A 23,197-nucleotide genomic window follows, 5' to 3' on the forward strand; every position below is an offset into this window, starting at 1 on the left:
GATTGTGCTGTGATTTTTTTCGAGGCTGTGTACCATCTTGTATTATTCTCTATTCGTTTAGACGCTCGACGTCCGAGGGCGTTACTTCATCGACTAGCTACTGATGATCACGTCGAGGCTGGTCCAAAAAATGTCGACTGTTGGTAAGAGAAAGCTCATTTCAAGCAATCACAATTTTTTTATTGAAAAAAGTCGTGGCGACAGTACCCCAATTAAAATGTTCAGTGATCACTAGACATTTTGTCATTGGATTATTAAAATTTGGGTGCAAGCTGACCAGACTTTTTCTATTGCCCACGCAATCGATTGAATCAAGCATTTGATGAACGATGAAATACTTTCGGTGAACTTTTGTACCCAATTATTTATTTATTACGGTATGTCACTACTATAAAATGTCAATCAACTGCGATACCGATAACCACTGAACGAACGACGAACCATGCATTAATGAAAATCAGAAAAGTTTTACATGTCCGGTTAATTCTAAGATTACATGGGAGGGCCTCGAGAAGAGCCTTGAAAAGAGAAGTTTCGAAACTCTGTCCGTCGTTCGAAACACCTTTGTAAAAATATTCAGGCTTACTGCGTGAGTCATAGTTGTAAGGCTGGTAGTTCTGTTCCGTGAGATCAGTCGTATTTCACGTGTATATAGTCTCACGCGTCTGTCGAACTGTACATTGTCATTCAGTTTCTGGCCTGTCCGTAGCCTGGCCTCTGGCTGGTGTTAGGAGGAAATTACGATGCTTCGAAATCAGCTGTTTTCAATCAACGATAAAATTCTTCGCGTTCCTTGTTCGCATCATTATTGTTCTGCGTTTAGTCGTGAATGTGTATGAAATCGCGGGTATTTTTTTCCAATTGACGTGCATATAGCGAGTGATAAATCGTAAAATATCTGGAGCACCGTGTTTATTCTTTGCAAACAACATATGCGTGAGGAAGAAGAAAAAATTATTCTCAGTGTTTGACGAGGACGAAAAAGTTGGTGAACGTCGTCAGAGTGTAGTGCGTGTTTCGTACTATGTCGAGTATCATTGTCCCGCACGAGGCACGTGCTCGGGATATGGGATTCGTACGAATAATAATAATAAATCAACCTTCGCCTTACAATCCTGTGTAACGGGAAGAAATTAATCACGCGAATCTTTTTTTAGTTTTTCTCGATTTATCTTTTTCCAAATCTTCAAAACGAATGACGAGTGAAAGTTCAATCGATGTGATTATTGAAGGGTTAACAGTTTCTATTATCCTCCTCTTACACGAGGAGTGGTGCGAGTAGTGAAATGTCTTGGCTTGTTTGTTTTCCATGGTCGGAAGGTATAAAGAAGAGAGCATGCAGATACCTATTGCAACGTTATTTAGGACAATTTCTCGAGGAAAAACTCACCCTCGATCAACTGACGGTAGATCTTTACAATGGAACAGGACGTGTTACCGATGTCAGCCTCGACGTACAGGTACGATCAGTAACTATGGAAAATAATCATAAAGTCTTCGCCTGTTCTCTTTGTCTCTCGCATCGTGTTGATCTGTGACGTCGAAGATTTTTCGTTTTTTTCTACGGACTACGTTACGAATTTCTCCTATATGCACATACATTAACCCCTATTGTACTGTCGACCACAATTTATTCAGATTTCCTTCGTCATATTGTCTTCTACGATCTACCGATATAAATTTTATGCGCGGCAAATAAATGGTTTCCCAACTTTACACCAGCCTCAATGAAATCTTAGCCTGAGAAAAAATGAAACATGCTTCTACCGTTCTCCATTATAGTATCATTTTGATACGAATTAAAAAAAACAGGTTCCTAGTGTTTTTTTACGAAAATTCTTTTCAGAAAATTTATTTCCTTTGACGTTTGTGGATTTCTGAGAAATGACGAATCAAACATTTCGAAATAGTTGCGTTTTTTATTGAAAAAAAATGAACAATTTCTCCTGTTTTTTTTTTTCTTTTGACATTGTGCATTTATGTTTTTATAATATTTGTATAATCATTGTGTTTGGTTTTGAATTTTTTTTTATGGATTATAATTGTACCGAACTTACATTCCAATTTGGTATGTACAATGTGGGTGATTGCTAATAAGAAGAATTAGTAAGTTTAGTGGTTTGGTCCTTCAAATTTTCTCCATTCCTATTGGGTCTGCGAGACTTGGATAAATTAGAAGTGTCATGTTTTCCAAAAAACTGTGTCTACACAGATTTTTTCTTGTCAACTTGAAATTGAGATACCTAAGTTAACGCTCTGTAGACAAAATGATTACACACCTGAAATTTTGGGAGAAATAAATTTGAAACACTTTCTTTTTCTCAGAAAACTCATGAATGTTTTGTGCTTATGAATTGTTGGGTTCCTCAGTGCTCCTCATTTTTATGTATATTTGTGACAGGCTCTCAACGAGATGGGCGAACAGCAACACCTGCCGCTGGAATTCGTGGACGGCTTTATATCAGAAATGTCCGTCAGCATTCCATGGTCAGCTCTGCTCAGCGAGGCAAGTTACGTCGAGGTCAAAGGTCTCAGGTTAACCATACAACCAAGACAACGGACAGAGTCGGGCACATCGATGTTCGAATCGATGTGGAGTTCCATGACTTCCAGTATGCAAATGGCTCAAGAGTGTCTTCAGCAAGATGCCAATAATGCTGGAAATTCACAGCCTCTTGAGGGTGTCGAACTGTTTGCTCAAGCCATAGATTCCAGTAAGTTTCTTATGAAAAATTGAGAGTCTTTCATAAGCCTGAGATATTGGTTTATTCCCTCATAACATTACGGCGTTCGAAACAGTTAGCAATAATATGGAATGATGAATGATGGAAATTTTTGAGACTGGTATATCTCTTTTTCTCCGTTTCAAGTCTTGTCCAGAGTCAAAGTAAGATTTCTGGATACAATAATTCGTCTGGAGCACGTTCCCCTGGATTCGATGACTGGAGTGGCGATGGAAGTGTCAATAAGAAATTTAGAATATTCAGACGAAGCTGGCTCGGACCCAAACAATGTTACGCTCGAGGCAAATCAAGCAAACAAAGGTTACGTTGTTTCTGCTTTTGCCACAAAACGCTTCTACCTTGAGGGGGTGACTTTCCACACAGATGAATTTCCATCTCGAGCCAGAACATTCTCACGCAGTGTTATGACAGTGAGCGGAGCTTCGACTCCTGATTCGAGAGTAATTTCCTTCAGTTTTCAATTCAAATGTTACACTAGAAATTTAAAGGATTTCGTCTCATTTCTTTCTTCCCTACAGAATTCCGATGGAGCCTTTCCATCTGCACAATTATCGCCAACTCAAAATACTCAAACACCGCCAGATAAAAATATAATAAACAATATGAGTGAATCGAATCCTATTACTTTTGCCAAATTATCGGGACGTCAGGAGATTCGGTTGAAAGTTAAACAAGGAGAGGGTGTCTCTGGGCCAAAAGTGAGTACTAAATGAGAAATTCATTGCTGTCTCTAAACATTCTTGAAACATTCATAATCTATAGAATATCCTACGACCAATGATTCAATATTAAATCTCAAGTTTGGTATCGAGTTCCGAGTCAAAAAGTCTTGTAAAATTTTTTTAACGATGCCTTTCTCCTGTCAATTTTTAATATATAACATTAGATGGATTGGGGCCTTCGCAATGTTGATTTTGGTCATATCCAAATAGAAATTTTGTTCTTACAAAACTTTGTTCGTTTCATATTTCAGGTGGAAATGGAAATAACGCTAGGTTCTTTCATTTCCTTTCTAAGCCCCAGACAAGTTCACGTTCTCATTGAACTTGGTCACGGCCTCGCTTCCCCTGATCTAGAAGACATGAGCAACGTCGCGCCAAGAACATATACGGAAAAGCCAATGGTCGGTAGTGATTTCAATCGTGTTGAAAGAGAATTAATGCATCAATTGCACCCCATTCAAGGTTTAAGATCTACGGTGAGCTCCAGATCATTTGTATTATTCAGGATGCCTCTTCAGTGTAAAAATGCAGAAAGAGAGTCATAAATCTACCGAGAAAAAGCTTTTTACGTACATTCATACAAAGATGTATTCAAGGCAGTTCGTTTTTCCCAACGATAGGATTTGCGAAATACTCAAGGATGGTCAACGGCCTCGCAGGACGAGTCCGACAACGAGGAAGAGTTTTTGCCCATGCGATTGCCAGGAGTAACTTCAATGAGCGATTCAACATCAACGAATAACATGAGCATGGACGATAGTACATTGGCTAGCAGTGTGAGCTCAAAAAGTTCATCGACGAATTATCCAAAGCAAACGAAACATCGAACAAGTGCCGACAATGATCCGAACGCCGAAACTTCGCAGTTCCATGTGAGAGTGTCCTCAATCGCAATTGTGCTGTTGCACGAAGATATTTTGACAACTTCGTTGGAAGACCGTAGCCTCACGAACGCCAGTACCGAACAGATGAAAAATACAGCCGAAGATTTTTTTCAGAAACTCGGTATATTTGGGGCCGACGGTTACGGCAATAAAAATTTTGACAAAGCCTCAAAAATGTTTTTAGACGCATGTCGTCTCAGCCATATTAGGTAATTTCATTATTACTATTGTATTTGTATTTTTAACTTTTTCCAGTTTGGCAAAATATTTAGTTTTTGAGGCTTGATTTTGTTCTGGGAAATGAAACTCACGTGCGGACGAAAATTTTGTAATTTCTAAATTTAAATCGAGGCTGTAGAATAATTTTGTTCTATTGTCGAATGAGTTACGATTTTTTTTGACTGAGAGAATTCTTTTCCTTAAATTCGTTCCTTGAAAAAAAACCAATTCTCACCGTTATCATTCTGATTTTCCGAAATCGTCATAAATATTTTGTTTTTTAGGTGTTTGGCCGCACCCTTAGTAGTCGAGGGTAGTGAAAAAACAACTTCTCAAGCATCGGCGATAACGGCAAGTTTGAATCTGGCGAGTGTAGAAATCGTGGAATGTCTCGTAGACTCGAGCAATGGTACGCAAGAAATTCCAACTACCGAGTCCATAGAGTTATTGAGTTTTCCAAAAGACTCCTCTGACGTTCACGGTTTTTCAAACACGACGGATTTCCGTATGCGCTTCAAGTACACCGAAAAAGCAGTTCGACACGGGCAAATTACGAAGTTTGCTCATCCACGTACGGAGATCGAGTGAGTTTTTTTTTGTGACTGTTGGGTATTTCATCCAAGAAAAAAATTCGGAGTAAGAAGAACGTTGGTGGCAGCAGCGCAGTGGTTAGCGCTCCCGACTCAGATTCCGAAGGTTTCGAGTTCGAGCCCCCCTCGGACTCACGTTTTTTCTTCTATCGTCAATAGTCACTTTAAATCTTGCTATTAATTTGGTTTTTCGTGATGATTATAAATTGGATCCAATTCATGATTCCAAATGATTCAAAATCTACTATGAACGAAACCCCAAATTATTCAAAAAATTGTTCAATAATTATCTAAACAATTGCTCATACAAGAAAAATAATTGAATTTTTTTTAAACTTATGCAATGAATTTGTTAATCTTCTGCAAATAACGTGTTCAAATCAATATTTTTCTTCAATGCATGACAAATTTCTCGGAAAAACGGACAAAACATGTGGATAAGTCACAAAAATTGTTGCAGTTGATGCAAACTTTTATTTCTTCTCATTCGAGATTCATCTCACGAATTAAGCGATGAAAGAAAATCTATTAATGCAAATGTCTTTTCTAACTACAATTAGCATACAAATGGAGCAATGCCGAAGTGAATTTGATATTACGATCGTGGATAGAATATCTGCTGTTCTTAATCCCCCGCCGATATGCACGTGCAATCCGAGCTCCATTTCGAGAGACCCAACGGTATGAATTTTCTATTCTTCTGATTATTTAGTTAGAGAAGAATCCGTTTTTCTACGTTACATTCTATTCTCACGAAACGTTTTATCTTATTTCAGAATCAACAGGCTCTGTTTTATCAAGCCGTTGAAAGCCCTTTATTGTCCGATTCTCGTGTTGACACAAGAATCTCTTCTCCTCGTGCCATTGTAAAAGTGAGGTAAGGAAACAAAGGAAGATGATTTTTCGATGGTCATCATAAACTGTACAATCGAAGACCAGAATGAATGCAAAATTTACGGTTGAAAAATAAATTTACATTGAGAAAGTGTGAGAAATAAAAAAATCGTTTCTTTCTTCAGTCGTGGATTATCCCAAGAGATGATTTTTTTGCTTTTTCAGATTTCCAGTGCCTGATTTGCGGCCTTTGCACGATATGAGTCGATCGCCATGGTGGATGAGATCGGTCAGACCGGATTTTGTAACGCTCACATTAACCGACGTACAAATACATTCTTCCACGGAGAGTCGTTCGCATCATTTGGCACGTCACGAGATACAATGTCAAAGATTGTTGATGACTTATACAGAGGCGGATTCTGACGTACCCGTTGAAATAGGGCTTGCACAAGCGGATGAAAAGGCTTTCTCGTCGTTGCCACAAGAAAGTGGCTTTGGATTGCCGCGTATGGTAATAACTATTTATCCTACTGATCTCGGTGATCCGTTAGAGGACAGTTCGGAAGGCGAAGCGGAATCAAGCCTTGATGACACTTTGGAACATCCACCGAGACACCAGCCTTCGCCATTTAGTTCTAAACGCGTTATCCACGAATCCGACACTCCGCATTCCGAGCCTCAGGATTATACCGAAAGGGATGACCCAGAACACAGGTGCGAATTTTTTTTTCAAAACACGAACAAAGTCGTCACTACAAGTTTTGTGATAAAGTGATATCTTCGAATCTATCAGGAATGAAATGTCCTCTTCCATCCTACATTTACATTGATCTTAATGTTTACGTTTTTTTTTTTAACAGAGAAGGCGAAGAATTAGTGATACCCGGAAATAGACAAGAAATGATGGAATTCATAGAGGAGGGAACCAGTGGTGCTAGAATTCAGATTGAAATTGGCTTTCCGTGTTTATCTGTACAAATACCATCGAAACATCTTTACGAGTTACTTTATAATCGTATCAATACGGATCTTCTACTTTGGGAACCGTCGGCACCGCGACCGAAATATATGTCTCATACGGACAGTCATATCGGTCTGGACCTCGCATCGACGCTCCTACAAGAGTCGATTTATCCAAGGTACATTTTTTTTCCAATATCTGTCTCCGTAAAATGTTGGGTCTTGAGCTTCTACCATGTTTCTCTGGTTTCGGTCAGAGAAGAATGAGCAGTCAACTTTTTTACATGACACTAATTCCGAAATATTCTTCGATACCATGTTTAAAATTGAATTTTGATTTGCAGCAAATTTAGTATGTGCAAAAGTGGAATCCAGTACGACTCAGACTCGGATTCGGACGACGATGGTATTTTTCAATCGGCAACCGAGCGCAGTACGAGGCAAAATGTGATTCGATTGCCCCGAAGCGGACAAAGCAGATTGGCTTTGAGTTTGACAATAGGTCAAGGTCTTTTGAGTATGTACACACCGGTACGTGATGTTTCGGCAAACGTAATACCAGGGCAGCATGGCGAACTTATCGTTCGACTCGAAGATGCAACGATTTTCTCGGTCAATATTTACAAGGGTAATCCAAATTTGGGTTACGTTTGCGCGATGGTGAAAACTCTCTCGTTGAACCATTGTGGATTGACAACTACACCTTCCCAGACTCCACCTTTGAGACCCATCAATAGCGTTATTCCAAGACATTGTCAACCCGCGATTTATCGCAGTGAACTCGTCAACGTGTTCCCCAATTCTGCGGACAAGGATATGCTGGTCGTTGCTGTTCGAATACAAGCTGCTCATCAGACACATCGTATCAAGGTCTCATTTTTTATTCGATCGAATTTCAATCGCCATGAACATTATCACGGAATAATTCGTTAAATTTGAATTATGAATAGTGAATGCGTTCTCATTTAAAAATTGTAGATTTCACGAATATAATGATTCAAATATATTCTAGGAAATTCATGCAACCGATGACTGTTGATATTTTAAAAGCACAGACAAGGAAACTACGAATTCGTCGCACAAAATATATTTTTATTAACTATAATCCTTTGAATTTGTTCAAAATTCACAGACAATCCGTGTTGCTGTCGGTATCAGAGATTCAACGCTCAGGCATCGGGTGTGCCAATCACAAACTTCTTGGTTTACCCAGCTCATGGATGCTCTGGACGTTGCTGACCACCCCGTCGCGGGTTACAATCCTCCCGGCGTTCTCACGGAGCTGCACCTTCATCTCTGGGACTGCGCAGTCGATTATCGGTAAATCTCATACTTTTGAGCTTCTGTTGATGTCTTTTAATCGTGTTTCGGATTAATACTAAATTAATGATATGTTTCAAATAATTTCCTAATGAACTGTAACGTCCTAATCAATATCAAATTCTAGAGTTTAAATTATATTGAGGCTTGTAAGCTTTCTGTTTACGAGAGAAATCAAAACAAACTTGTTCCCGTTGATTTTTATGCGTACATAATCGTGAATTTGAATTCATACCCGAAGTTCAGGTTGTTACCGGTTGCCAATGTTTTTGTTGTTTTTTCACAGGCCCGTGTGTCTTCCTCTTAGATCAATGGTGACTCTCAGTAATTTTAGCGTCTCGAGTAATATCGCAGCACGTACGAACACTTCAACGCTTAGATTTATAGCCGAAGATGTTGCCTTCTTCATATCTGAAAAATTGGGGAATCACGTCGATCTTCGTCGCGATTACGTGTGCGTTATGGATCTTGGTCTATTCGAGTTGTCACTTCGGTTGAATGAGAAAATGTGTGGTGGAGCACCGAGGGTCGATCTTCGAGCTAGCAATAACGTTCTACACGTTAGAACTTGCGCTGATTCCGGTCGTGCCTTGATGCAATTGTTGACGTATTTTGCAAGCGACGGTGACCTTACGACGAACCATGCAAGCACCGAAAGCATCGCCGTTCCGAGCTTCGGTGACCAAGAAAGCTTGCTTGGTGAAGAGAGTATCAACAACCTAAGCAAGAGTCAAGTTGAGAGGGTTAACAGCTTGATGGAAGAAGCTATGGCGGATACTGTCAAAGGTAAACTCATCGAAACGAAAGATTTTTTATATACATGAAGATAAAAATGAAAAATAACAAAATATTAGTCGATCGTCCAAATGTAAAACAATTCGAGATAGCATGAACAATAAATACGATTCCACGTGGATTATCAGATTTTTGAGAAAATATTTCGACAGAAAGACCAACTGAAGCTTGTTTCTTTTGATACTTTGACCGGTGAACATTTTTTAATACTGCGGCTACAAATAAAAACAATATTGCTGCAGGTACGACCGTTAGTACAGCAGGAAAGTCGCCCGAATCCGACAACCAGGTTGAAGTTTTTTTCTTCCCGGACGAGTCGAATCCTGTGGGACAAGAAGCCCCGGAATTGTCTAACACCAATTCAACGGCAGGTAACGCAACGAATCGCATCGATTCGGACGATGCCGACGAAGATTTTTGCATACTCGGTGAAGAAGCTGGAGCTGGAATAATGCCACGTCACGGAGTGCCCGAAGTACGTTGGCTTTGTCAGGAATCTCTGAGAGTTGTGGATAATCATTTCTCGGTGCCACTCGGTAAAACCGATTTACTAAAAGCACCCAGACATTTTCCACCCGCCATATTGCGATACACACTCTGTGAAATGTCCCTCGTCTGGCACATGTACGGTGGTAAGGATTTTGGCTCGTCTAAAACTTGCAGCAAAAAGCATGTTACGATTGAAGATTCTTCACATCGTTTGGATGCTCTGCATCAGGGAAGGTACGCTGAGATTAACCAATTACGTGTAAATGCATTTTAGCCATTTCTTCATACTATTGTTACGTGATAATCTTTCTCATTTGATTTATTTCATCTGACTAGCAATCCCCATTGTTCTTTTCAACTTGGTTGAGCATATTCAATTTGTGTACCCGTGAATCAATTATTCACAATTCATTAAGATCGTTATTAATTCATTCATTGAGAAATGTTTTCATTCGAATGTCAATTTCTACTAATATACTGATTGTCGTCGAAGGGAAATTAAGGAATGATTTATTTTGAACAAAGTAAGAACGTAAATTTCTAATTTAGGAGTAGATCTGCTGTGCCGGGTGTTGGCTTCAGCAAGGTGAGCCCGAACGAAGTGCGTTTTGGAAGTGTACCAAACTCGCCCCGTGCCAAAGTTCGCGAACCAATCGTCGATTGGCACACATTGGGAGGGCCGGGACGTCAGCAAGACGTACTGATGGAGCTACAGTTGAACAAAGTGCGATTTCAACATGAGGTTTATCCAGAGACCACGACCGAGGCATCTCGACAAGTTTTGTTGATCAGCGAGATAGAAATTCGCGATCGTTTGGCTTCTTCGCACATCAACAAATTTTTATATCAATACAGTAGCGAAGCAAGGCCGAGACAGACACATGCCAATATGTTCGCTATGAAAGCTATACACATTCGTCCTGATCCGAAATTGAGCGCTCAAGAATGTTGCTTAAAATTGAGCGTTTTGCCACTTCGATTAAATATCGATCAAGATAGTTTGCTATTTTTGATCGATTTCTTCACGGAACTTGCCGGTAACGCAAAATCTAATCAAGATGGTACGAACGCACCGGGCAGCAATACTCAATCATCTCCGGGCTCGAAACAAGGCACTCCGACTCACCACCCACCGGTTATGAGCGTCAATGATCCCGATCACGAATTTACACATCCCAGTGAAACGAATAATGAGCTTACTGACAAAGATGTGGTCGATAGAAATTTGTTAATTCTCCTTGAGGACGAACTGATGATCAGAGAGAATAAAACCAAGGTCAAAACTACGAATGGACAACAGGACGATAGTCATCCGATTTATTTTCGGTTCGTAGACCTTTGTAACCCGTCTTTGATGCGATGGAAAAAAGAATTTATTTTTCTCATTTTTGTCTTTATCGAACAAGATAAATGGATCACATTTTTCCTGCGTAATCGGAGAATTTTAGAAAACATAGAAATTTATAAAATTAAATAACTTGTCTAAAATCGAATTTGGTTTCAATTTTATTTCTTTAGAAGTGTGATATTCGCACCGGAAGTTCTCGTAAGATTGGATTATCACGGGAAACGCGTTGACTTGACACACGGACCGATAGCCGGACTGCTGATGGGTCTCGCTCAATTGAATTGTTCCGAATTAAGACTGAAGAGATTGGCGCATCGCCACGGTCTTCTTGGATTTGACAAATTAATGGCGCATCTATTAGCCGAGTGGTTGCAGGACATAAAAAAAAATCAGCTACCGAGTTTGTTGGGAGGTGTTGGGCCTATGCACTCGTTGGTACAATTGTGTAAGCAACTTTTGCTTCGTTTTTAAAACGTCATTGCAATATTTTAAGTAACGTGATTTCAATGGAAAACCTTGAAATTTTGCAGTTCAGGGAATCCGTGATTTGTTTTGGCTACCAATCGAGCAATATCAAAAGGACGGTAGAATAGTTCGAGGCCTCCAACGCGGCGCAAATAGTTTCACAACATCGACTGCAATGGCAGCTCTCGAGTTGACATCGCGACTCGTTCACGCAATACAAAGTACAGCGGAAACGGCCTACGACATGGTCAGTCCTGGTCCCAGCGTTAGACGAAAAACAAAGGGACAAAAAGGCCGTAGAAAGCGATATAGTCAGCCATTAGATATCCGAGAAGGAATGGCAAATGCTTATATGCTAGTCAAGGAGGTGAGTGTATTTCATGATTCATTTACACAAAGATTGAAGAAACTTCGTCAAACTTTCGTCGAGAGAGAGGGAGAGAGAGAGAATTTCCGTAATTTCAATATGTGACGTAAGACGAATTAAAAATTGTATTTTCAGGGGTTGGGAGAAACGGCAAATCAGCTGGTACGGGTTGCTAGCGAGGAGCACGAGCAAAAAGGCGTATCGGGAGCGGTCGGTGGAGTCCTCCGACAAATACCGCCGACGGTCGTTAAGCCGATTATTTTGGCGACCGAAGCAACGAGTAATGTGCTAGGCGGAATGAGATCTCAGTTAGTACCGGATGCTAGGCGAGAAGCTGCCCAAAAATGGAGGCACGATACGCTCGAGGCGAATTAAAAACGTAAGAAAAACTGAACCAGTTAAAAATTGAATAATTACAATGATTTATAAACAGTGTCACTCGAAACTGTTGTTTTGTGACGGTGAGAAAAAGCGTCGAAAAAACCGAGTGATGAAAAAAAAGTAAAGTTTAAATGAAAGGAAAATTCGATGAGTAATCTTCCTGCCAATGAGAAGTCGCGCAAAATGAATAATTTCGAGTCAATTTTCAGGACTGAATATTATTGTTCTAATATCCGTAGAGAGCTGATCGTGCGCGATCTTTCGTCTTACAACGTTTAAAGATTGCAACTCTTTCAATTCAACCGAAAAATTTTATTCGACCAGAATTTCAGTGTACGGTTTCTTTCTCACAATAACTAAATATTCTCCAAGATAAAATACTCCAACGTTTATCTGTCCGCAAATTTCCACATTGTTGAATCTCAAACAAAAGCCAAAAGGAATAGATATAGTTTTAAAAATTCTCAAAAGAATATTTCCAAACAATTGTCAAATTCATTTCGCATGACGATAAAAAATAGCTTGATTATCTCGCCGAACTTTTGACTTGGACACTGCGTTATCAACTTTCCGACATTATTATTTTTAGAACTGAAGATTCTTCATGTATTTTTTAACATAAAAAAAAACACGCAATATTTCGTATTTTTAACGTATCTATTTGCACTGAACGACCGATTGAATAAATTTCTCGGCCTCGAATCCATGAGTGATATCTTTGAAGCAGTCAAGGAAAAAAAGACGAAATATGAGTAAAAAAAATTATTGAATAATAACGTAGTACTGCGTTTGCAGAATTTTCGTGGTGCGAGCGGCGAACGATTAAAAAGGTTTGCGTTGTTATTACTATTACCATTATTATTACTACGTATGCGTTATGATTTAAAGCCTGAACGAAAGCCTCTGTACGATGTATCCAAATCTGACTGCAATTTATTATATTTATAGAGTTGAATTGACAAAAAATAAAAAAAATCTATATATATATGTATATTATAAATATATCTTGCTATATGTGTATGTACATGTATGTATGTACCATTTTGATTTTTTAACAAGAAAAAATGTACATACGTGTGCATCGTATATATATGTACGCATAAATGCAAGGTAAGACTCATCGCTCGTATGTATTTTTGTTCTAACGATGTGAATGTTTTTTACCAGAGATCCATGTATCGCAAATTTTTTTATTAATAAAAACAAAATATTATGACCTTCGTGTGTGTTACCATAGATCGTCGATTATAATGTGAAAAAAAATTTGGACAGATGAGATTTTTAAAAATATTTATTAATTACTTTGACAGTTTAATGTTAAAATTGAAATTTCAAATTCATTCCCATATTGTAGCTCTCTCCACATCTTCTTTTGTTGCTCTTGCGATGATCGCCTCGAATAATGCAGCGCTATCAAAATCCCAACTTGTGACGGCGACAGTACATTTCAATAAATTTTCACAGGCACTCCGAAATGTCAAATATTTTATGGAAGCTCGCTCGTATTTCGGAATGCACGAATTTCGCCCTATCGGATTGTCGAAGAAACAACGTCGTAAAAAATCGAGCGTATCGGAGGAGAAATTATCGACCGTAATTCAGACAGATTCCTGTAAAAATTGATGATCACCAGAGAAGCTTACCGTCAGAGGGTGGGACCATCGGCGTCGCTGGTTCCGGGTCTAACCAAGTGCTGACATCTACAACCGAAGTGAGCGAAAATAAATCTGCTGCCATGACGATAAGACTGTTTATAAATTTATTTTCATCTCTTATTTTGATCCTAACAGTAACAGGTACGCGATGTCTTATCGAGGAAAGTACGAAACGTGAAAGGCTACGATGAAAGGAAATTAACCTGACTTGTCATAAGTACAATCAATCACATTATGGACATACTCGATGAAGAAATTTTCGATGACGAGGGGCTGGAAAACGAGTCGAAAGAATCTGTCACTCATCACGAGAATGAGGAAAACGAAGAGGATTATGGCGAACATCAAGAAGATCCGACGGATTCTATTCCAGCTGATATTGACGAGGAAACTCTCAAGCAAATGGAACGTGATTTTTGTTTGATCAGATTAAGCTGGCCAGAAATCGATCTCGGGGATACTTGGGCCGCCCAATTACCACCGAGTTATCGGACTGTCAGCGGCAAAGAGAAGAACTTGCTTTACCATGCCGAAAATTTCCGGAAACAATACCACACGATTTACCCGGATAGAAAACCGCTATTGTTGGCGGTTGACAACGAATGCGGTGTTCAGGTGAGAAAAAATGCTTGATAACGAGGTTTTTCATGAGTGTTGGAAACTACGATAAAAAATCATAAAAATTACACTTCGGGTCCGGAAGTTTCGGTGGCAAAAGCCTTCGAAATTTTACAACTTCTAATTTTCAGTAATGAGATAATGATCCGTAAAAGCTGTTGTCACTTGATTGTTTTCTTCAAATCAGATAAATTTTGTTTTTTGTTTTTCGTAAAATTGGTAAAAAGAAACGTTCGAAAATACAAATTTGCTAATTTTTGTGGAAACGACGAAACGGAAGGAATAAATGGGAGGTAAAAGAGAAGTAATAAAACTCAATTTTTTCTTTCTAGGATTCAATCGTTTAATTTAACCGACATAATTAACTGCATACCAGGAATTTTTTCTAATACACTCGACTCTCGTTTTTTCCCCTCATTTTCTCTAGTTTCTAAATAATAAAAATAAACTTCGCTATACATTTATTCATACGTTGCGGTTGATGTTGATCCTGCTTTTTCGTTTTTTTCTTCGTATTTCATGCGCTAAAAGTAGACGTGTTTTTAATGCGCGCGGATCGCACGGACAAATCGTGTTTTTATATACATAAAAAAATCGTCGCACGTCCACGACGACGTTTAATCTTCGCTTTGGTTTTTCTTATAAATATACTTTGCCATGGGCCAGGTTCTCTCGGCGCCGCGAAAAAAAAAAAAAAAAAAAAACAAACAATACGAAACAAAAAATTAAAACATGAATCGAAATCTATTGATGAGGCTTTTTATCGATGTCGATTAAAGAATCCTCCATGAGTTTTTTTTTATCTTATGCTTTTTCTTCGTTACTTGTTTTCCTTAATTATTATTATTATTCTTATTATTATTTTTTTAATTTTTTCTTACTTAATCGAGAATAAACGAGCTCGCTATTAATTCGGATATAACAATCATTATGCTTGTACAATTTTCTCGCTCGGGACTTGACGAATTTCAATGAATTATCGGATATCTTTTTTGAGAAACATTTTCGACGCCGACAGTGACGAGGTAAAAACACGCGACTCTTTTCTTTCTTAACACAACGTCAATAATATCGCATATATACATAAAGTTTTGACGCAATAACAATGTACAGTTTTTATCATATATATATATATATATGTATATATATAATAATAATAATATATTGCGTCACGAGCCCACTCAGTTAATTTGAATTTCTTAATTTTATTATTATTATTATTATTATAATTTTTTTTTTCAATGTCACCTCAGAGGGCTGCGTGACGCGATATTTATTCAAATATCGTGCGTATTTAGTTCAGCGACACTGGACGTAAATGCACGAAGCGCACGGCACGATAATAAAAAGAAGAGGAAAAAACAAAAGATCATTTTTTCTATTATTCTCTTTTATTCTTTAATAATATCACGAGATACGAGAGAATTGTTTTTTTTTTCACTTTTTCTTCCTGTTCGTTTTGTTTTTATGTCTTTAAATTATTAAAATATCAAATTGCAAGCCTTACTTGTTCCTCGTTTGTTTTTGCAGAAATTTGTCTCTACCAGCATAAGGCCGAGTACACTGCTCTATCCCGAGCTTTACACTTGGCAGGGATGTGCGAACTTTGTGAGTGATCACCTGGAGTACGAGCCACCTGAAAGGCCACTCAACATGGTGAGTTATTTTCTGTTGATTCAATCCATTTTTCATCACCGTTTTTTTGGCTATATTCCGATGCTCCGATTCAATTAGTTTATTATTCGTGTCTCTATATATGTCACGGAAGAATCTCGTTCACACCGAGAGAAAATTCGAGCCATTTATCGTCTCCCAATTATTTATTTAAATGTAGGATTTAAAAAAGTCTTCGATTCACGAAGGAATACAAGTGACCATTGTCTTTTCAATAATTTCTTGACTCTCTCTCTCTCTCTCTCGAAATTTTCTCTCGACTCGAGAACGAATCGTTTGTTTGAATTAAGGGCTACTGATATGAAGTTTGGACCTTGACTACCGACCCTCACATCGGACGATAATTTTGCACCAACGTGTTTGTTTACTTTTCATTATTTATTATTAACAAATGCCATCGGAAGATGATTTTTAATGCGATTTCACGCTTGTTATGACACTTTAAGAATTTATAAGTATTCGACAAGTTTTTCGTCCTCCGGTTTATTATTACTATTTTTATACTGCTTTTTGTTGTTGTTCTGGAAAATTAAACTTCAGAGTCGATACTCGCGCTTCGAAGAGACACTCGCTCAGACATTCGCACGTACATTCTCTCTCATTTAAAGCCATTCGCACACTTAAATATTACAATGGAATAACGATAAATCTCGCTGCTATCAGCATTCGTAAACTTAAACCGTACGAATTTTTCATCAATTACAAATTTGGTATATCCTTTCTCGCTCTCGCTTCTCCCATTATTTTTTATATCTTTGAATTGTTTTTATATACATTGGGTTTTGGAACGTGAAACTCTTTGGTAGACTCGAATTTACGTATTGAAAGTACCGGGATTTTCGAACGATCCCCTTAAATCTCATTGCGCCGCGATCCCATAACGAGTACGAGAATAATACAAAGTTTTAAGAGAGATTTATTAAAAGGAATGTAGTTCGATAGCCGACAAAAAAGAAAGCAGGAAATAAAATAACAAGATAATCTTGAATCAAGTCTACCACGAGTTTTCGTGACTCTGAAATTGCACCAACGTCGAGATTGAATGCGTTAATAAAAAGATGAAAAGCGGTAAGAAAATTGAAATATTTGAAGATCGATCACAAAACTGATGAAGTTGAGAAAAAGAAAAAAAAACTTTGAGTTCAATCGACTGTTGAATTATGCAATCGATACGAGCATTTCGAAACGGAGTATAAAAATTCATTGAATTATGAACTATATGAGATTCACTAATCGCGAGGATCCACCGCCATGAATAACGTGAATATTCCGTTTTCACAATCCGAAGATCGATTTCCAATGATTCTCTTTTCTACCGAGTGTTGTTACGTGTCAAGCAAACCGGTTTGCTTTTTTTTTTCTTTTTTGGCAAAGTTTAAGTGACCTCTTCCAATCGAAATCGACGCGAGGTTTGATTATGAAAAAAAAAAAAAAGTAAAATAAAACGAGAATAGTGAAAATTTCGCCAAAAACCGGATTCCTCGTGGTCGTAAGAACGAAGGTGAAAAATAAGTGAAAATATCGGCTAAATTTCGGTCTCCATTAACAACAATAATCACGAAGTCGTCGAATCGAGCTCTAAGACGAAAAAAGACAAGTGGCGTATCCCCTTGAATTAGCCTATTTCCTGCTCTGCTTGTGGCTCAGAGGCGCCGAGGAAGTCTTCTTCCGACAAGATTTAAGATTATCAAGGAGATACTTGAACTGCATTATCTGGAGCCTCGTGACAGCAGGATCGGAGCACCTGTCGAGCCATTTGAAGAATTTTTCGCCATGTTCGATGGCCTCTTCGGTGCTTAACGATTGTTCGTCGTCGCGATGCGAGTCAGCTTCGATCTCGTCCATGTTCAAGCTACGCTTGACGTTCTCGTTGTTGTTGTTGTTGCAAAGTACGTTGTCGAGGAGGGCTCTTGTCTTGCTGGGTGATTTTTTGGCGACAGGTGTGGCTGCTATGGATGTGGGTGATGTTAACGAGAAGCCGCATTGTTTGTAGTACTGCCAGAACCAGGATCCGTCGTGCGGGCCGACGCTGGGATTGAAAGAGGCCGATTGTTGTCCCATGAGTTGTTGCTGTTGGGTGAGCCAGTTCCACAGAGATTCGTCAGGTTTTTTCATCCCGTGGGGATTACCGTTATCCTTTTTATTATTTTTGGCGTCGATTCTGGGAGCTCCGACCATGTTTTCGTTGGTTTTTCTCGGGGATGCCGGGACCGGAGTTGCCGGTGCTTCGGCAGCAGCTGGTAGACTCTTCCTCGCCCCGGTTTTCGTAACTGAATCGATTTGCGTCGGGGCTATCGCGGATATACTGTGTCTGGATAGTTTGTTACTGGCTTTGGTGTACTGGAGGCCATTTTCGACGAGGCCAACGGTGCTGCTGTGGGGCAATCCGGTCTGGAGACTCAAGAGGCTCTTGGCAATGTTGCTGGCTCCACCGGCGCCGGATAGGAGTCCCAATTGTTGGAGGAGCAAAGCGCTGTTCTCGGGCCTCATGGTGGCCATACTCGTCATCAGGCTCATGTAATCGATCTTGCTCGAGGCGTCGAGCCTCGAGTCGTTCTCCGAGTTCTCGTTGATCCCGTACGACGAGGGGGGCATGTTGGCTCCCATGCTCTGATCGATTTTGGCCCTTTTCGCAGCCGGACCAGCCTCGTCCTCGCTCGAGTGTGTCGTCGACGCGGCCATCGCCGTTGCTGCCAAATTCGTACCGGAGGAGGAGGCTGGTGAGTGCACCTCGCTGTCCGGAGTCGACGAGTTTCTCGCCATGCCGCGTATTTTGTGCTCGGACTTGCACCATCCCCGCAGCGTCGACTCGGGCACACCGATGTCACGAGCGACCGATGCTTTGCTCTCCCCCTCGTGCACTCTCTGTATCGCTTCCATCTTCTCCGATGCCGAGAGCGCTCTCAGGGGACGTTTGCCCGGTCTGGCTGATTCGCCCCTCATGCTTCCTCGCAAATTGCCACGGAACAGTGGCGAGTCTTCGCTTATCAAACCGTCCTCGGACGTTTCGTCGTTTTCACGACGCTGCTTCGTCGTCGTCGTCGTCGTCGTCGTACCGACGTATTGCGTCGTAAACGAGTCACGATTCAACGTATCGCCGTTAAGAGTCGCCGTTGTGTTGTAACAACGACTCGTCTCCTCGTAGGCAAGCCTTGCGACGAGGTAGTCCAGCGTGGCTCGGCTCACCGACGTTGATCCCCAAAGTCCTTCCACAATTGGATCAATTCTTACGATAAATTTGAAAATCCTCGCCCGCCCCTTCTTCTTCTTCTCCTCTTTCGAATGATCCTCGGATCTTTAAAATTTCATGAAAAAGTGCTTTATAATGTTCCTTCGAAGGAAGACTCCCCTGAGAAGAAGATACCTGTGCATTACCAGACACGTAGCAGCTTTCAAATCCTCGCCAACTCTCCACGATCCTCGAACCCGAAGCTTTTCAATGTCCAAGGCTAATAATAATAGTATACCTCGTGCTTTTAACGTTACGAGAGAGTAAATTCGCGACGAAGGGCGGGGGGAGGAGCTCGGGGGAGCAAGAGAGAGTAACAGATGGAACGTTCGTGGTGGAATAGCACATGCGCCAGGCCAAGTAATAAAGAGAACTTTTTTATGAATGAAACGACTCCCACCACTCGGCTAACAGCCCCGCGTCTCGCTTTAACTCTTCCCCCTCTTTTTCTATCTCCTGTAGCTCGTGCTCGTTTTTTCTCTCTTGCACACTCGTTTCGTTCGATTCTTCAGTCGTACCACTACAGCCAATCCGATGTGCGCGCGGGAAACAATATTATTGCCTCCAACCACGAGGACGCTAAAAACGTGATATACACTCGTCCGAATCTTCTCTCTGTTTACACTCCTTATTTTTCTTGCTTTCCTTCCCTTTCTTTACTTCCTTTTTTTATTCCTCTCTCTCCCTCTCTCTCTCTCTCTACCGCCTTCGACGTTTTATCGCGAAGAATTCCACCGCGAGTCTCACGAAATGTTCGCCGGGACAAAGATGCCAAGAACACGCACACGAAGATGCTTCACTTACGTATGAGCGGATACGAGTGTGTTTGGAAAGACAGGATTGCCCGATATTTTTTTCTTCACTTCAATTCTCACCCAACGACCGAAGTATCGATTTTTTTTTCGCGTTTTTCAAACTCGCACTTCTACCAAAGCCCGCGTCGTATCTCCTCGTCTTTTCGGTGCTTCTTTTTCACCACCGTTTCTCACCGTCAATATTTGTTTTGAAGAATTCTTGAAGAATCTCCGCGTCCACGCACTTGTTCGACCATCAACGACCGATTATTATCGAACGATTGGCACGTAAAAGGAAATATTAAAACTTTCCACTTTTCTCTGGACTTAGAAGAAAATCTTTGGCACCGTATCTCACCCGTTAATTTTGACAAGTTCCTATGATATTTCAAAATCCCGACAAAAAAACCGAGTCACACGGGAGGTAAGAAGTTCCCTCGAATCAGTCTCTATCGTCCGCGTACGGATTCACGCCGATACCGAACAGTTTTGTATCCCCCCGTGTATCAGCGTACATTCGCGAACTCGTCAACGCGCGTAGAACCGGTGTCGTGATTTCTGCGAAAGTAAAGGAACCGCGGAAGCACTTGGTAGGTTTGCCTCCGGAAAGGAGCACTCGGAGACGAATCCACGTTCACGCACAAGCCCGAGCACAACCGCGAGTCGTATGATTTACCGGGAAATGTGTGAGCCGCTGAACTTTCGTCAAACTGACAATCCAAACGTGACTTATACAGTTCGGCCGGATCAACACTCGCGCACTCCAAAACTCCCGATAAAAACAAAGAATTAACAGTTCCTTTTGCCCCGTATCGATGCGAAACCGACCTTTCTTCCTTCGCTGTTTCCCGATGCACGAAAATCTTTTGTTTTCTTTGAAATTTGACAAGCCAACGATTCGAAGGAATGTCGTCCGAAGCAGCCCCGTAGTCGAGAGCGCCCAGTGTTTCTCGATAACGACGAAAGATTATCTTGTTTTCGCTTTCTTTTTTTCTTCTCTTCTCCGCACGAGATGCTCTCGCGACGAACCTCGACGCTCTACTGTGCCGGTGGACTCGGGTGGACGCCGGTTTTCCGCCGACTCGCGATGCCTCTCCTCCTCCCCCTTTCTCTCGCTCTCTTCCCTCCCCCCCACCTTGCCGTTTTTAGCGCTACCCCGATCCCCCGGACGTCCCTTGCTGACGCCAACGCCGCCACCGCCGCCGCGCGGTTATCCCCTCCCCTCTCTTCCCCGCCTCGCGCCGCCGAGTCCTCTCGCGCCCGCGCCATCTACAGCCATCGCACGCCGTCCAAGCCTACTGTACACATGTACGCACACACACACACACACACACACACACATATTTAATTTTATGTATATACAGCACGGCACCAGCGCAGTTCCCCCCCATCGACAATCGCGCTCCGTCGCTCGCACTCTCGCCAAATAAGTTTGACTCCTCGATAGTTTCGTCCCTTTTTTCTCTCTCCCTCGCTCTTGATTCTCTCGGTTATTTTGCTCGGTTGTTTCGCCCTGCCCCGCGGCCTCTATTCGCGGCGAGCGCGCTCTCTCGACCCTTCGCGGCCGCGCGATGTACGAGAGATGAGAGGAAATATAAAAAGAGGGAAATAAAGGAAAAAGTGTCTGTGGAGAACGGGAGAGTTCATGAAAATGAGGAGAATTCGGTTGATACAGGGCTCTCGTATTAATGACGCACACCTTCGAGGGTGTGCGAACGACGACGAATCTCGGGCGGTTCATCCCGCAGGGTGAATTCGATTTTCCATTTCGAAAGTCCGCGGAGGAGCTTGTTGGGCTCGGGCGACCCGAGTTTTCTTGCGCGTTATCGGAGGCCAGTGAATAAATATTATTGAGCGTGGTTTTTGGGCTGTTAGTCATCGAACGACGACGCGCTTGAGCCGCGAGTCCCTTTAGGGATTCACTCCGTCACTGAGTCATTGTTTTCTCAATACTTGCTGGCAAGTTTCGTTGAAATATTGAATCGTCGGGGACGAGAGAGCGAGCGCGGCGGACTCTGGACCTCCGCGGACAGAGGAGCTGCTTCTCGGTCGGACGAAAGTAATCGGGGAAAATCGATAAACACGGCCGAAAGTCCTTCGGCGATTGGGGCCCCGAGCGGCTCATTTGTTTGTGAAATCTGCTCAAATACATTTCGAGCCCTCACAAAACTCTCGACAATTTCGTTTTCGTACGGAATTTGCTAACGCAGATTAATCGAGGCCACCTATTCGCTGCTGAATGATTAACGAACTTTGAGAGCAGTGGATTCGCAGCGAATTTGTTTGGCGCACGAAACACCAACGGAAGCTCTTGGGAGGGCGACTCGTGTCGAGCAATTCCTAATGTCGTAGATCTGGCTCTCATTACCCCGTATTTTTGCTGCCCTACACGTGCGAGCTGCTCGCGGGACGAGAGATGGAAAGAGATCGAGCAGGCGCGCAGCGAGGGAGAAGAAAAATATGAGGGACACTGCTTCGCTGTCCTCTCCTCTTATCTTCTTCCTACTTACGCTCAATTCCGTGCTGCTGTCCGTGAAAAAGTTTTCGGAGATCGGACCACAAACGAGGTCCAAGTACCACGAAGCCTCGGCACGCTCGTGCATGGCTTCGCGCACGAGCTCTTTTTCTCCTCCTCTTCCCCTCGCGCTTCTCTCCCCGCCCCTCGCTCTATTCCCTCTTCGCGTTGCTCCCTTTCGCTTCTCCTCCGTTTTCCCCTCTTCCTATTCCCGAGCGAGTCGTAATCAACGATCGCGCGTGCAGAAGCAAAAAAACGGCTGTACACCGCCCGCGAGTACGTCGGGGAGCGGGCGGATTTGGAGCTGTGAGAGGATGCCGCGCGCGCGCTCGGGCCCGTGATCGACGAATAACAAAGCTCCACGAGCCGCACCAAAATTTCGTTCGCCTTCGTTAGCCTCGTAAACCCATACCTTCGAGCATTATGAAAAAAGCGTTATGAAAGAAAATAAATAAATGGCGATTCGGAGCAAGGGAGCGCGCAAAGAAGTTACGAGTTGCTCCACGATAATCGAGCTTCCCGTCCTTCCCTTCGTCCATCGCAAATTCTGAGCAGAAAAGCTCCGATCCAACCCCCTTACATCGAAAGATC

The 23,197-nt window shown here is 41.6% G+C and overlaps 3 protein-coding genes across 3 annotated transcripts; 2 read left to right on the top strand and 1 right to left on the bottom strand.

Moving 5' to 3' along the window:
• The first annotated feature begins 630 nt into the window (after positions 1–630).
• Atg2 (Autophagy-related 2) lies at positions 631–13,338 on the top strand. Its single transcript, XM_043416100.1, has 19 exons — positions 631–1,460; positions 2,402–2,714; positions 2,871–3,184; positions 3,263–3,442; positions 3,718–3,942; positions 4,087–4,559; positions 4,854–5,153; positions 5,720–5,840; positions 5,936–6,036; positions 6,219–6,710; positions 6,857–7,135; positions 7,301–7,826; positions 8,089–8,276; positions 8,563–9,062; positions 9,314–9,794; positions 10,110–10,886; positions 11,079–11,353; positions 11,439–11,740; positions 11,876–13,338. The coding sequence occupies exons 1-19, from the start codon at positions 1,287–1,289 to the stop codon at positions 12,113–12,115; spliced, it is 6,261 nt and encodes a 2,086-aa protein (XP_043272035.1). The 5' UTR covers positions 631–1,286; the 3' UTR covers positions 12,116–13,338.
• A 379-nt stretch (positions 13,339–13,717) lies between these two features.
• LOC122409653 (dynein regulatory complex subunit 7-like) lies at positions 13,718–16,268 on the top strand. The gene is made up of 4 exons (XM_043417381.1): positions 13,718–13,832; positions 13,912–14,391; positions 15,925–16,050; positions 16,257–16,268. Exons 2-4 carry the CDS (start codon positions 14,011–14,013, stop codon positions 16,266–16,268), a joined length of 519 nt encoding a protein of 172 aa, XP_043273316.1. The 5' UTR covers positions 13,718–13,832; positions 13,912–14,010.
• On the bottom strand, positions 14,713–21,160 carry LOC122408883 (protein distal antenna). The gene has a single exon (XM_043415971.1). It carries the CDS (start codon positions 19,009–19,011, stop codon positions 17,689–17,691), a length of 1,323 nt encoding a protein of 440 aa, XP_043271906.1. The 5' UTR covers positions 19,012–21,160; the 3' UTR covers positions 14,713–17,688.
• Between the last annotated feature and the right edge of the window lie 2,037 nt (positions 21,161–23,197).

Source organism: Venturia canescens, chromosome 4 (genome assembly GCF_019457755.1).
Source record: "Venturia canescens isolate UGA chromosome 4, ASM1945775v1, whole genome shotgun sequence".
In the NCBI taxonomy this organism is placed as follows: Eukaryota; Metazoa; Arthropoda; class Insecta; order Hymenoptera; family Ichneumonidae; genus Venturia; species Venturia canescens.